The sequence below is a fragment of the Oreochromis niloticus genome, linkage group LG23 (genome assembly GCF_001858045.2).
Source record: "Oreochromis niloticus isolate F11D_XX linkage group LG23, O_niloticus_UMD_NMBU, whole genome shotgun sequence".
Lineage (NCBI taxonomy): Eukaryota > Metazoa > Chordata > Actinopteri > Cichliformes > Cichlidae > Oreochromis > Oreochromis niloticus.
The window spans coordinates 43,716,418-43,730,483 of NC_031986.2; the positions used below are offsets into that span (position 1 = coordinate 43,716,418).

The window sequence follows — 14,066 nt, forward strand, 5'->3', positions numbered from 1 at the left end:
CAATTGACAGGTTCAGCCATTCAAAACAGATCCATGCTACCTTAACTGTGCAATGTGCCCCACTGGTGGGACACAGAGCCACTGCAGTTGATTCATGGAGAACCAGGTGAAAAAAAGTATATGTGATTTTTGTTTCCTGGGGAAAGTAAACAGCTGCCAGTGCTACTACTCTACCCTCTGATCCTGTTTTAAGACTGGTATGATTTCAGTGACAGATGGAAAGTGTGTGTGGGGCATCAGTTTTTTCTTTTTAAGAACCACGAACCACCTTCACTTGGCAGCCACAATGGCAGCAACTAAATGAGGCAGTGAGACAGTCCGAGGGTTACACCTCAAAACGAAGAGACGTCAATGAAATAATAACCCTCGATAACCTCTTTCCTAATGGTCCTATGGTCAGTCACTAGTTTCAGTGCTTATTTCACATGGCGTAATGTTTATTTAGTAAATTATGGTCCTATTTATGGAAGAATAGATGTCACAGCAGATTCATTTAGGGAGTGACTAACTTCTGATTCATACGTCACTACTTGTATGAATGTGCAGTCTCAGTCAGGTCAAGCAAATATGAAAACAACCAAAATTGCAAAGTTGAGGTTTCAAAATTATAGTTCACAAGTTCACCTATTATATAAAGTCTGTGGATAGAATACCACAGCTGTCTGAGCTATGAGTCACACATATGAACTGTCCATTCTGATTGGCTGAACCAGTACATTCAAATTTTACAGTGATGCACCACAGGGTAAATAGGAGGCAAATGTCAAATAAAGTCTTTGGCTTTAATTTAATTTACAGGTAAAGCTGGGCAACATGAAAGATGGCGTCATCCAGTACTCACCAGCGGAGGAGCAGGAAGAGGTACGGGATTTTCTGCCAGGTAGCGGCGGGCTTTCCTGATAGCAAACTTCTCCGTTGGTAAAGACTTTCCTGCTATTTTCTGCTTAAGCCCGGGGACCTGCCTGAAATATGAGATGCATTTAGTAATTACATATCCTCCAGAAAGTTTTAAAAGCCCAACAGTCTAACCAAATGTTTTATCATGGAGCACCGTTAATGGTGTGTTTTACCATCAAAAATTAGAATATCTGTGACACAAAGAGTTTAATGTCAAAAACACCAGTTTAATTTCTGTCATATTACTCCTCTGATACACCTTATAGAGTATTTCTAAATATTAGCTCATATTATTTACCAAGGACAGGCTCTTTTGGGAATATACTATTATAAAATTATTGATACTTTCACAGTGAGTCATCTCTGTTTCACTGTGATTGCTGTGAGTAATTTCTACCTGAACAGAGTAAGTGCTGTCTCCCCAAAGGTTAGGCAGTCATCCTTAGTCAGCATACTGAGGTAGGCTGCTTTCATATATGCATAGGTAGCCTGAGGGAAGGAAAAACGTGGTTACTAATGCAATCCTTCCTTTGAAAATGAGATAAGGAAAAATCAGGGCAAAGTTAAACATCCCCATTTGTGGTGCTTTTATATATGTTGGAAGGATTATGGTTCTTGTGACCTGAGAACAGTTCATGTCTGTTTCTGCTAAAATAACTACACCGTTTAATTTGAACAGCCCCTGTGATGCATTTACAGGCTGTCCGTGGTATATCCCATCTCTCAGCCAATGACAGCTGGGATAGGTTGAAGCCCCCCACACGGCCCTGAACTGGATAAGCCGAAGAAAATGGATGGATGGATGGATGGTCTGATGATGGACCTGCAGCTTGTCTAGGGCATATCCCACCTCTCATCCAGTGACAGCTGAGATAGGCTCCAGCCCCCCATGTGACCCTGAACTGGATAAGTAGTTAAGAAAATGGATAGATGGCTTTATTGACTCTTTGCAGTCACTCAGCAGCCAAGGTCTCCTGTGGTCCTTAATCATCTCTGCTTTCCTGAACTTTTGAAATGGAATTTGTAAAGAGTTTATTTAGAAGAAGAGACACAAACCCAACCTCATTGGGTAATAAGACTGAACTCCTAGTGCCTTTGCCAGATCTGAGTATCAATCAAAAAGTGTAGCACTACAGCTATAGCCTCTGAAAAAATGTAAATGTTTTGTTATCATAAAAGTGAATGTATAGAGGAGCACCTTCAAATCTCTGGAATAGCTCCCCTCTCACATTAAATGTTCCTTTTTTAGCAAAACCTTTATGAAAAATCTTAATATTTATATGTTTTCCACAGCTTGAAATTGTACTTAAGATTTAATGTATTATTCACTGTATTTAATCATCTTTACATCAGAGGGACAGCTCAGACTGAATAATTAAAGAGGGAACATGTGCAGAGGAGGGACAGTGGATAATCAAGGATGTTGAATATGGAGCTGCCAGGCAGGAGGAAAAGAGGAAGACCACAGAGGAGGATGCTAGAGACAGGGAGAGATGGAGGCAGGTCATTGTCTATAGCGACCCCTACAGGCAGCAGCCAAAAGAAAAAGAAAGTATTCAGCTGTATTTAACTGCATTTCATTTTACTAACAACCAATCTTATCCCTATTCTATCCTGGTAATGTTGCTGTTAAGCATATCATGTTTGTTTTATTTACAATGATTTTTGTTTTTTGCACATATTTCTGTAGAGCACCACGATTGTTGTTTACTTATTTTTTATCTTGACTTCACTAACTTTTACATTTCTTTTATTATTTTATTTTATTGTATTTATTTTATTATTATCATTATCATTTTCTTTTATTGCTTCACATCCCACACTATGGTGGCCCACCTTGGACCATGAGTTCTCCTTGCTGAGCAGGTCAGCGTAGAAGTAGGCCATCTTCCAGTGCCTTTTGTATGTGAAGCACCACATCAGCTCCCAGTAGCACATGTGATGGAACTGCTTCCACTGCTGCTGAGCCTCGCAGCACTCCTCAAAACGCATGATAGCCTGGAAGACAGGCACGTAAAGGTTGATAATTGCTGTTTGTCAAACATATGCCACTAAATTATGATACTGATATGTTTGATATGATATGTTTACAGAAGAGATGATTTGACTTTATCTGTATTTTAGTTAAGGACACAAAACTGGCAATCAATATTTAGGAAAATGAGCAAAATACAGAAAGAACTCGATTAAAAAGTTAAAACAAAATGTTAAATTAGCTTTGACCTTTATTCCACATGAGGTGATTTGGTAAGTATTTGAAAGAGCTTTTCATTCTGGTACTTTACATTTTCATTATTCAGGATTCAAGACTTTTTTGTCATTATTAAAAATTAATTCACCTCACCCAGGAGGTGCCCAGGAGGCATCCTTGTCAGATGCCTGAACCACCTCAACTGGCTCCTTTCGATGTGGAGCAGCAGCGGCTCTACTCTGAGCCTCTCCCGAATGGCCGAACTTTCACCCCATCTCTAAGAGAGAGGCCAGCCACTCTTCGGAGGAAGCTCATTTCCGCCGCTTGTATCCGCAATCTCGTTCTTTCGGTCACTAACCACAGCTACCCACTACAATTTATTTTCTCCAAGGGTAAATAAATTACTCACAGCATCCAGGTTGCCTTTGATCTCTTCTATCCGACCAGCAAAGAACAAAAAGATGGATCCCTGGATGAAGACAAACACAGTATGTTTGTGAGAATGACACAAACAATCATAGCAGCATTTGAAAAGGACGCACAGGCATTCATTCTGACATACCTTGGGGTATTTTTTAAGATATGGCTCCAGCAGTTTTTCTGCATCCTCAACGTCTCCTTCTCCAGTGCCTTTGCGAGACAGTCACAAGGAACCCAGCTCAGATTGCATCTTTTAGTGTTAATTTGCAGATGCGCGCACGTGTGTGTGTGTGTGTGAGTTGCCCACCTAGTATGAAGCTCATGAATGTGTGATAACAGAGGAGAAGCATGTTGCACAGGAAGGACCTGAATGTGCTTTCTACCGAGCCCTCTTGAAGCTGCTGGAGACCAAACTCCTATATGAACACACACAATTGCACACATTTTCTGAGTTTGCATTAAGTCTTCATTTGTGGAAGATCTATCGGCCAATTAGCAGTAAAACCAGCACACAGACAATACACTAAAGTAGTTATGGGAAAATCTTCTGTGTTTAGTCAGCGTGTTCTGAGGATAAAACAGCGTCTGCTTGTCTACCACTTCTCTGACTCACAAACTTGCCTGTGTGCAAAACACGCAAGTACAAAATACAAGAAATGCAGTATATGCATGTTCCTAACCGGGAGATGAATCAGTCATGATGGTAATATTCAAAGGCCAACTGAGGTGCTGATGGTTTAATGAATGAAATCAGTAGTTACAACTGGCAATCATAATTTAGAGAAATAGTCATTGCTCATTATGATCAAAGCAACCATCATTTCATTGATGGTTGCAAGTTTCATTTCACATTTCCATGAAAAATATCAAGATAAACTCATCTTAGTAGTAGTGTGATGAGTTTTACCAGAAATCTTTGTCTACCAGCTAAACCACAGTCGCACTTACAGTCCTTGAAACACTTCTCAGTCTCTGATAAAGAGGCTGTAGCATTTCAAACAGGAAGGGTGTATCGGCTCTCAAAATATCTCTAACTAAAGCTGTTAGAGAGCGCCATGTCAGAAGTCTGACTTCTCAGAAACACTTACCTTATTACCAGAGAAACCGACAAACTCCAGCAGCTTGAGTGTTCGTGTAGGCAACATGGAAATCATCTGCAGGAAGCAAACAAGCAGTGGAAATGAAAAGGCCAGAAACATCATTACAGAACATTTCATTGTTATTACAGATGCTGATGGGTTCCAAGAAAATGATGTTGGATTTCTTGCAGCTGTCGCCATGTTAGGCTAGAGCAGCTCTTAATTTATGCAGATCTTCTGCTCTTCCGGTGTCTTTTTTGTTAACTAAGCATCACAAAATTAAGTGATCAATGAGGCACAAGTGCAAACTATTACTTACTAGATTAAAAGCTCCTACTCCCAGTTTAACGCCACCCTCAAAATGCCCATGGTTGTCACCGTGAGTGTATCCAGAGGACTGCAGGACCGTGTGAAGCTCTCTGAGGGGGTTAAGATATAAGAAAATTAAAGGGAATAAGCTGCGATGAAGTCCTGATGGAAGAATAAAAGATGCATGGAAACATGGATGGAAACATGGATATCCTGGAGATACTCACTTGTAAGTCTGATAACTGTTCCTCACTTTGATTCCCCCTTTGATAAAACTGATCATGTTTTCATCCTGAGCAGGAATGAGTTTAAAAACACAAAACAGAAAATGAGTGATGGTGGCAAACACATCAGTGGCACTAGCTGCTGTAAGCCTCCTGACCTGAAGGAAGGTGAGCGCTGCCCTCTGGAGGAGACACTCGGCGTAACAAACTTCAGCATGGAGCTCCTCTGAAGTGAAATCGATTGTACCACAGTTATCGTCAATCAAACACTCCCATGGACACATCAGCATAATGACCAAACACACATATGTACATGCATATGTGCATGCAGAGGTACATGCATATGTGCATGCAGAGGTACATGCATATGTGCATGCAGAGGTACATGCAGAGGTACTACTTTAACATGGAGCAAACACTGAAACATTTAAAAAACTTACAGTCTAAACATTTTAATTATTTAGCATCATCTAATAATCATAAACACTTTTATGCTAAAGTTATTGAAACCTCAAGTATTAAAATGGACTAAAAAATACGAGCAGGTTTCTCTTTTTAGGGAAAACTCTGACTCGAGCATATTCTCAGACTAACATCTGTTTCCTTGGTTTGTTTTGTAAGAATAACACAGACTCATTTGACTGTACCGACCTTCTGTGAAGGTTTTTGAAAAGGAAGACTTCTTGCGGTGCCTGATGGAGAAACACAAAACGACATCACCCGATATTCTAATCAAACACACACACATACAAAATCCTACCTTATGTTGCACTGCCCTGCATTTCCCCTCCTATCATGTTTCCTTTCAAATACGTGACTCAGCCTTGTTCATCTAAACACAGGATGCTGAGACGCTGCACGATGAGGTTGCTAAAAGAAAAAGGGCTGAGTGTGCGGTAAGTTTCCTATGAGCAGTCACAGTGTTTACACAGAGAAACTGCAGCTCTGACATCAGATTGGCCGAAATAAGCGTGTGTTTATAAGATGATTAATCAGATGTGGTGCCCTAAGAAAAGCCTCTGCGATGGATTCTCACAGAGGCTTCGGTAATATTGTTTTTGGCTACTGAGTTGGAACAGTCTCAGGATGTTACTACCGAAACTAGAGCTCATTAAGTTGCACGATTTGGGGTTGAGACCAAACACACTTCCACAGCTGACTTGGCTAAAGAGGAACTACCAAAAAAAAAGAGACCCTGTCATTGTTGGTCAGCCGGTTATTATTTTATCAGCTAACTGACGAGGTCTTACCGCTGGCAGATAGCCTGTGCCTCCTTCATGGTGTTCCCTGCAACTAGGATGTGTTGAGGGTCGAAGGTCATCATGGCCTGCATTTCTAGAATGGTGGCATAGGTCAGAGCGTGGTACATGCTGTCTTTGTTTCTGTAAAACAAACAGACAGAAAAACAGTATTTTTCTCTGTTGTGATGCACAAGACGAAAAATATTAAATATTACATTGTTTTACAATCTTTTACAGAACAACACATTAACATTTGGTTGCTTTTGTATTTTAGATTTAGAATAATGAAACTCGACATCCTGCTTAAATAAAGATTAAATCAAAAATATTTCTCATTCTGCTCAGCTGCAAAATCTTTTTTTAAATAATTGAGGACATAAAATATTAATAAGCAGTCATCTATCAGGCTGCATAAATGACAGAACAACAGTATCGCCACTAAATGATGAATAACTGCTAACAAGAGATGGGAGATACTGAACACAGTGTGTTGGTTTTCACAGTGACAAGGACACTGAAGAACTAGGAGTGTGTACCATGTGCACTTTCCCCACATAAATACCTAAATACTTGTTCAACTTGTTAATAAAGCTTCCTGTTCCTGATCTAAACAATTAAGCAACTAAACCACTTAAAGATCTACAACATAGGTTTGTGCTATTACTAAGGAGTCCTACTGAAGTTATAGCGGACGGTTTAAACAGCAGTATGTATCCTGTATTTATCTATGTGAACTGCAAATGTTCAACCATGTCTGTTTGTTGGATCATATATTAAGTGGCATAAAGTCAGAGGTGTGCAGGCAGGAATGCTGTCAGTCCGCATGGCCAACATTTTGCTCCTATTCATCGCCAGATTAACTCATGTGACCAGCCTCTGCGATGTTACTCTGACCTCAGACCAGCTGACACTCACAGACTTTAAATAAACAGATTTTTCACCCATGAAAACTAGGCCAGCAAATATTAATCATGCTCTACCTCATGTTTCCTAATACAGCTGTATCTATATATGTGCACACAAACTGGAAATCAAAAAGAGGTATGAGGCAAACGGAGATAAATGTGACATCATCCATGTGACTTTTTGCCTGTCATGAAAGAAAACTGCAGAATTAAGTAGAGACTTTGGTAAATTAACTAACTACAAACCTTCAACTGTTTGCTTAAATGAATTCAATCAGCTTTAACTCAGTAAACAAACACCAAACAAGCTCAGTAGCAACCTGGAAACAAGAACGTGCAGTCAGAGAAGGCGGAGGCGCAGACTGAGAAGCTGGGAGATTTGCCTGGGTTACATTTCCACGACGTCAGGCTCATTTATGTGAGACAGCAAGTGAAACTCGGGCTGGGAAACCTTTTAAGGTGGAATGTGATCTAAATTTAGTCATATTGCTGCAAAATATCAGTCAGATCTCAGTGATGAAAAGGTCATAGCGCCTCTGATAGCAGTGAAGCCGGGTCTCCAACATATTTTCACCACGTAGTTCCATAATGAAAGGGAGGAGCTGCTTTGAGTTTCGCATAAACACGTGTGCACCGACACACACCTTGCATTCAGTTAAAGACGGTGGAAGCAGCAATGGTAGTTCTGATGAAATCCAAACATTTTCAGTGATTTCTGTGCAGAAATTTGTGGAAATTTGTCACAGAAACTTGTAGCTGATTAATGAATCCTAAAATAATTAAGATTATTAACCCTGATAATTTAACTCAAAGAAGACAACAGTACAGGCTACAGAGAAACAACAACGCAGGTGTAAACATCTGCACGCGCCCTCTCAAAATGAAAAAACACTTTGTTACTGTGTCGAGCCATCACTCACGTTTCTATGTTTTGCAAGGAAAATAGAAAAATATTTCTCAGTTCTTTTCAAGGACACACCACACGCCACCCGAGCTATTCATTTCCATATATGGAAATACAGTATATAGGACAAAAACAGAGCTTGAGCAATTCTAATGAGTTTGAAAGTCAATATTTGGTGTGACCTACATCCTTCACCACATGCTGAACTCTCTTAGTTAGCTTTAATGTAATTTCTTAATGTAATATTCAGGAATAGTTCTTCAGCTCTTCTTTGGACGTTGGCTGTTTGTGTTATTCTCTGTCAAGATGATCCCGCACTGCTTCAGTACTGTTGAAGTCCGGGCTCTGAGGAGTATGGTTGGGCGACTGGACGAATATATCGACTATCGTTGATCGTTTTTACACGGGCGATTCATTTATTTATTTGCCCATGAGTACGTTTGCTAATAATGATGGAGCTAATAGAAGCAGTCAACAGAAAAAAAAAATAGTGCTGTTTTAACAGCACCCTCTTTCGTCTGCGAGCAAATGCCCGCTCCTCAGAGTGCGCCCAGATGCTTGTTGATGGAGCTGCAGAAGCTGCTGATAGCCGCACACTCAGCCGGATGGTGGACACGTGCGTGCTCATGCAAGTTAGCCGTGTTTGAGTGCTTTGCTCGCATTATATGTCTGCACAAGCAGCACACCGCTTTGGTTACATCCTCAGGTTTACCTCTTTCATCCCAAATTGGCAACTTTATATTTTTTTAGTGCTGTCAGCGTTAACGCGCCGTCATCACGACTAACGCGATTAACAATTAACCCGTCTGGAGCGCAGACTGAGTCAAAATCCCTGAAATGTGTGTGTCAACGCATTTCAGGTAGTTTGTCCAAAGTTTGTTCATTCTGTGCTGCAGATGGGTTGAGGGTGTCAAAAATCACATTAATCGCGATGACAGCGTTAACGCCGCATTAATGCGTTAACGCTGACAGCCCTAATTTTGGGGGGAAATTAGTTCGTCCATGTTTGAACTTCTTCTGTGTTGTAAACGCACAAATCAGTCCGTGCATGATTACATTGCTCCGCCCATCAAAAAGGAGTGAAAACGCTGCCCACATCCAAAGAAAAACTTTGAAAGTCCTTCGTTAAACCCCGAGAACTATTGCTGAAGACCCCAAAATGACAAGAAAGGCTGGCTGGAAAACGAATACAAAGAAATGAGGCTTGACTCAAGGATTTTGACTTCTAATCATAAACTACGAAACATGAGGAGGTCCTGTGAGGGTGACCTGAATCCCAGCTAAACTACAACACAGCATCTAAAATTAAAGGAATAAAGAAATCAGCGATCCAGTAAGATTTTCAGGACAATCGTGATGCTTGAATATCTCCACAGACCTGCAATAAGTTAACTAGCTACACGATGTACTTCCTGTGAGAACCTCCACTCGGTTCCTGCTCCTCCTCAGCTGCCCCTGGTTTGTTTGGCTTGGTGTCTAGCCTCTTCCTCTTCTGCTTCATCTCGCCCTCCAGCTGTCAGTCCGCTTATGGTTTTATGTTTTTAGCTGGATCCACTGCTTTCCCACCCCTTTGTTTATCACTGCTTTCACTGACTGTTCCACTGCCTCCTGATATGACGCACATTTTCAGTCATTTGACATGTAGTTTGCGGTTTTTCTATCACCTTTAATGGCCATTGTATTTCTCGTAAAGTAAATCAAGTTTCCAATTTTATAACGGCTGTCAGTCAACGAGTGAAGCATAAATCTACCGTCTCCTGTGTTGAGCTGTCCACCTGCACAAACAGTGCTTAAACCGAGTATTGGTCCATGCTTGCTAACAGCGCACTAATTCCATTTGTCCGTAATAACAGACCCCGTCATAAATAACAGAGGTGGAGGAGGACTTTAACACACTCGTTAATAAAAACTGGAGTCTCGCTCAAGACCAAAGTCATCCAAAAGATTCAGGGTGATTGGCGATGTGGTGACAGTGAGTGTAAGTCACTGACTAAAGCCTCTACAAACACAATATTGTTCCACAGACAGATTTAAAATTAGAAATGTGGACTTTGTATAAACAAGGTCTTCCTCCCAGTGCATCCTGGGACGGCCTCCAACTACCTGTGACCATAAACACGAACGTAGGGGTAAATGTAGCAGACGCAACACTGACTAAATAGAAACTGTGTCCACATATGTGTGTGTGTCCTTGCCCCACATGACTGTGTCAGACCACAGCTGACAGGTGGAGGAAAACAAAGCAAATCTGGGCTGTGAGCAAAGGTGCGAGATCTAAAAGTCTGAAACTAATGCTAACGTCAGACACAGAGCTGCTCTCTGAGGCCTCAGAGTTCAAGGCCTGGGCTTAAGAGGCGAAAAAAAGGAAGAGGGAATAGTAAACCGAGCAAGTGGAAGAACACAAAAGCTGTGGGATGCAAAGATTCCCAGGCTGTCGCACTACAGGCTCTACAACACATGATAACTCCAGAAAACATCCCCGCTGATGTGTCCAGATGCATTAAAATGATGTAGAGCATGCTGAAAGCCCCCCGGCTGTCATTTCCTCTCATAAAAGCTTTATCTGAGGAGAAAATGAGGTTGTGTGTGTTATTGGGTTGTGTACAAAGCAAACAAAATCTAAAAAAAAAAATCAGTTTAATTGCGGTGCTGCATTTAAATGGAATACAGCCGAGTGCACAGGGAGAAACCCTGGAGGCAGAAATGAGGACAGCAACAGAAGCGTGAGGTTTTCGATTTATCCACATCGTCAACACGGTTGGAATATTTCCCAAATCCAAGTTTAAATAACAAACACCAGGAAAGACAGGTAAAATAATAATAATGTAAAAAACAAAGAGTCTGAGTTCATTCGCTGTAAATGTCGTCACACACTGAAAAAACATGTCTCTCAGCAACAACACCACACACCGGTTTACTGTTTCAAAACTACAAACACAAAGTCAGGCCTAAAAGGAAGCTATTGTTTGATGCTAGGCAGCACTGAAAAGGAGAAACTGGGGCTGAGGAGTGGCCCACAGTCCCAGAGACCAGAGCCAGAGGACGAATAAAAGCAGCGGCACGATAAAGGTGCTGATAATACGCAGCGGACACAGAGTAACACGATGACTCGGTGTTGGAGTACAAACCTGGAGGTAGGGTTTGTACGTGCAGCGCATGGTTCATATAACTCGTCCATGTAAACACGACAGAAACAGCAATTACAGTTTATTGGCTTTTATGCATCTTCTCTATTAAGACTTTGACACCTTATTTCTTATATCTATTATAGTTTTAGCTCTCTATTTTATTTTATTTAGCTTTGGATTCATTTTACTTGCCCACTGTGGGTCATTGCGATGCTGTGTTTGTCCTGTACTTAACAAAGAACCAACAAGTAACTTGACTTTAACTGCACTGCAGTACGATGGTTACAGCTGTCGCTGATTCAGGGCTCAAAAACATCATCTTAAAGACTTTATTTTCCAAGCATGCTATGGCCCTGGCAGAGCCTGCTGTGATTTGTCCCAGTTGCTGTGTCATGTTGTCTCTCCAGCTTCAGGTGCCGCCCTTTTGTACAGCCAACTCTTCTCAGCAACTAGGTCAGAGCACAGAGAGAGGACAGCTCCAGACTCAGGCAGCCTTTCTGGTTTCATGTGTTGTGGCTCCTCGGTGGTGCTTTGGGTGATTTGGCCTTTTTGACTTATTATTTTTACCTGATCAACTTCAGAGTTTTGTTATGTTTCTCTTTTGATGGTGATTGTGCTCCGTCCATCTCTTTTGGTTAAACTGTTCAAAGAAACCTTCGCTTTACTTATAAATTTGCCTTCTTGTCTCCTTTTTCAAACCCGACACTTTTTGTTGCTTCCTCACGTAACTGGACCTTCATGGAAACATCACAACACATTACAAAGCTCCTTCTAATTGTGCAGCCATCTTCAAAGGCTGAATAGTGAATTCATCTTCAATATCTAAGTGTCCTCTTAATTAGAGAAACTGTACTGATTCAGCCACTGGTAAAAATTTAAAGCAGCGAGTGCTCTGAATGCTCAAAATAAATAAAGCACAGCCTCTTATTCTTAAGGTTTTATTGGACATTTTAATTCAATCTAATTCATTTGGGGAAGACTTTTATCGTGAAAAACCCAACAGCATGTAATTCAATTAAAAAACGATCATCATTGGAACATTTTTAGACAACTGTAAGAAGGGATACAAAGCTAAAGGCTCAGGGTCATGACACGTCCACAGAGAGAGACAAACAAGAAAAACATTCAGGGAACTGCAGCAGGGTCAAAATGGAAGAGCGGCGAGGTGAAATCACCGCAAATCTAAAAAGCTATTAGGGATCCTCTGAATTTTGCCTTAACTCACATTTATGACTTTCATATCTTTTGACAGAGTTCTCATGAGTAAGAAGCGTAAATGTTTGGGAGAGGGTCATCATCATCAAAAAAGACGGATGCTCATAAAAACTCATGGTCAAAGTTTCAAATAATGAGGCAAAAGCTCAGGCTTTGGACTGCTGTCAGACTGAACAGAAGCTCCGCCTACCTGCTGTTCAAACCCTCTGTTTGAGAGGGGGAGCCAATCAGCAGAAAGTTGTCTTAAAGGGAGAGGAACTAAAACTAAACTTGTTTCAGACAGAGGCCCAATATCAGATAAATAAGAATTATTTTGAACCTTGAAAGCTACTGAGAAAACAAAGCCCGGCGAGAACAGCACCTGTAGCAGGTCGTTACGCAGGTTGTGCTCCTACCTGCATTTGAGCCGGGCCTGCGCCTCTTCAAAGTCGTTTCTGAGGAACAGATCCAGGGCGACCATACAGTCCTCGAGAGCCAGCGTCAGGTCTGACCGTGAGCAGCTGCAGAAGCAAAACAAACAGCAAATCTGCGTGAAAACATGCTGAAAATACGTCATCGTCAAATACAAATACAAGGATGTAGTTGTGATCAAAGTGCACACAAAACAAGCCTGTGTCATATAAGACAACTGTAAAAAGTGTTTGTGTCTTTAACGAGGCCCCAATTATAAGAAACACAATCTACAAACCCTCATTTTGTCCTACAATCTCCCCTGAATCTTAACATATTCATAAGTTATTAAATTCTCTGCACTCCTTCGAGACAGAAACCAAAAGATGAACACAGACAGAGTGACCCAGACGAGCAAACCGGCTCGAGGGAGTGCTCTTTGCTCTTACTGCTGCTGCTACTTGCATTACAGACATAATCAGCATCAGTTACAGCCATCTGCATTAATACAAGGACAAACTCTGGGAGCAGTTTTTAAACTGAATCTTTTATTAAAGATAAAGAACAGATGCTCTTCGTGGCTTAAAAAAAAAGATCACGTCACCTTGTATTCATCACATGACCCACATGAGCTTCAGGTGACGGGCGCGTGTGCGACCTGGAATCGCCCATCTTTGATTTGACCCGCTGTAGCCATGAAACTTTAAATGTATGTTTCACTTCTTAAACTCGGGGAGAAAACAGCACCAGAATGTGAAAAACTCATTAACGACGGGCAGAATAAACAGAGAGACGTTGTTAAGCTAATGGAAACTCTAAAATAAGAGTGTTACGTTAATGTGCCAAAACATTAAGCTGATTCATTAACTCTGCTTGGATTGTTGCTTGTTTGATGTGTAATTACATTTTATTACTTATTACTTACTTATTACTATTATTTTATTTACTGGGTAAATGTAAATGACGTCAATCCCTGTCATGAAATATACACAACTGTTTTTTTTACATTAAGTATTAGCTTAATTAGCTTAATGTAATACTTTGAACCTTAAGGCCACTTTATGCCGATCCTACATACATCACACATACACTGGACACAAGTAGAACACGGATTATATTTCTCTTACATTTCTTCATCGGCTTGCTATGAAATATTTAATTTC

At 40.9% G+C, this 14,066-nt stretch overlaps 2 protein-coding genes across 4 annotated transcripts in view; one reads left to right on the forward strand and one right to left on the reverse strand.

The window, feature by feature from the left end:
* cdkn2c (cyclin-dependent kinase inhibitor 2C (p18, inhibits CDK4)) overlaps window positions 1-817 on the forward strand; it is a 35,250-nt gene extending 34,433 nt beyond the window's left edge. The window contains exon 5 of the mRNA XM_025902974.1: window positions 799-817. Within this exon, the coding sequence (XP_025758759.1) occupies window positions 799-802 (4 nt within the window). The 3' untranslated portion in view covers window positions 803-817. The remainder of the gene's footprint in view (window positions 1-798) is intronic.
* Window positions 1-14,066, reverse strand: part of ttc39a (tetratricopeptide repeat domain 39A) — a 28,051-nt gene that overhangs the window by 4,277 nt on the left and 9,708 nt on the right. For all 3 annotated transcript variants that reach the window (XM_013266711.3, XM_005479133.4, XM_013266719.3), the window contains 13 exons: window positions 12,909-13,013; window positions 6,371-6,502; window positions 5,772-5,812; window positions 5,279-5,346; window positions 5,124-5,188; window positions 4,907-5,006; window positions 4,597-4,662; window positions 3,816-3,924; window positions 3,651-3,718; window positions 3,498-3,557; window positions 2,734-2,895; window positions 1,295-1,386; window positions 842-962 (listed from right to left, as the gene is read on the reverse strand). In XM_013266711.3, coding sequence (XP_013122165.1) covers window positions 842-962; window positions 1,295-1,386; window positions 2,734-2,895; window positions 3,498-3,557; window positions 3,651-3,718; window positions 3,816-3,924; window positions 4,597-4,662; window positions 4,907-5,006; window positions 5,124-5,188; window positions 5,279-5,346; window positions 5,772-5,812; window positions 6,371-6,502; window positions 12,909-13,013 — 1,189 coding nt within the window. The remainder of the gene's footprint in view (window positions 1-841; window positions 963-1,294; window positions 1,387-2,733; window positions 2,896-3,497; window positions 3,558-3,650; window positions 3,719-3,815; window positions 3,925-4,596; window positions 4,663-4,906; window positions 5,007-5,123; window positions 5,189-5,278; window positions 5,347-5,771; window positions 5,813-6,370; window positions 6,503-12,908; window positions 13,014-14,066) is intronic.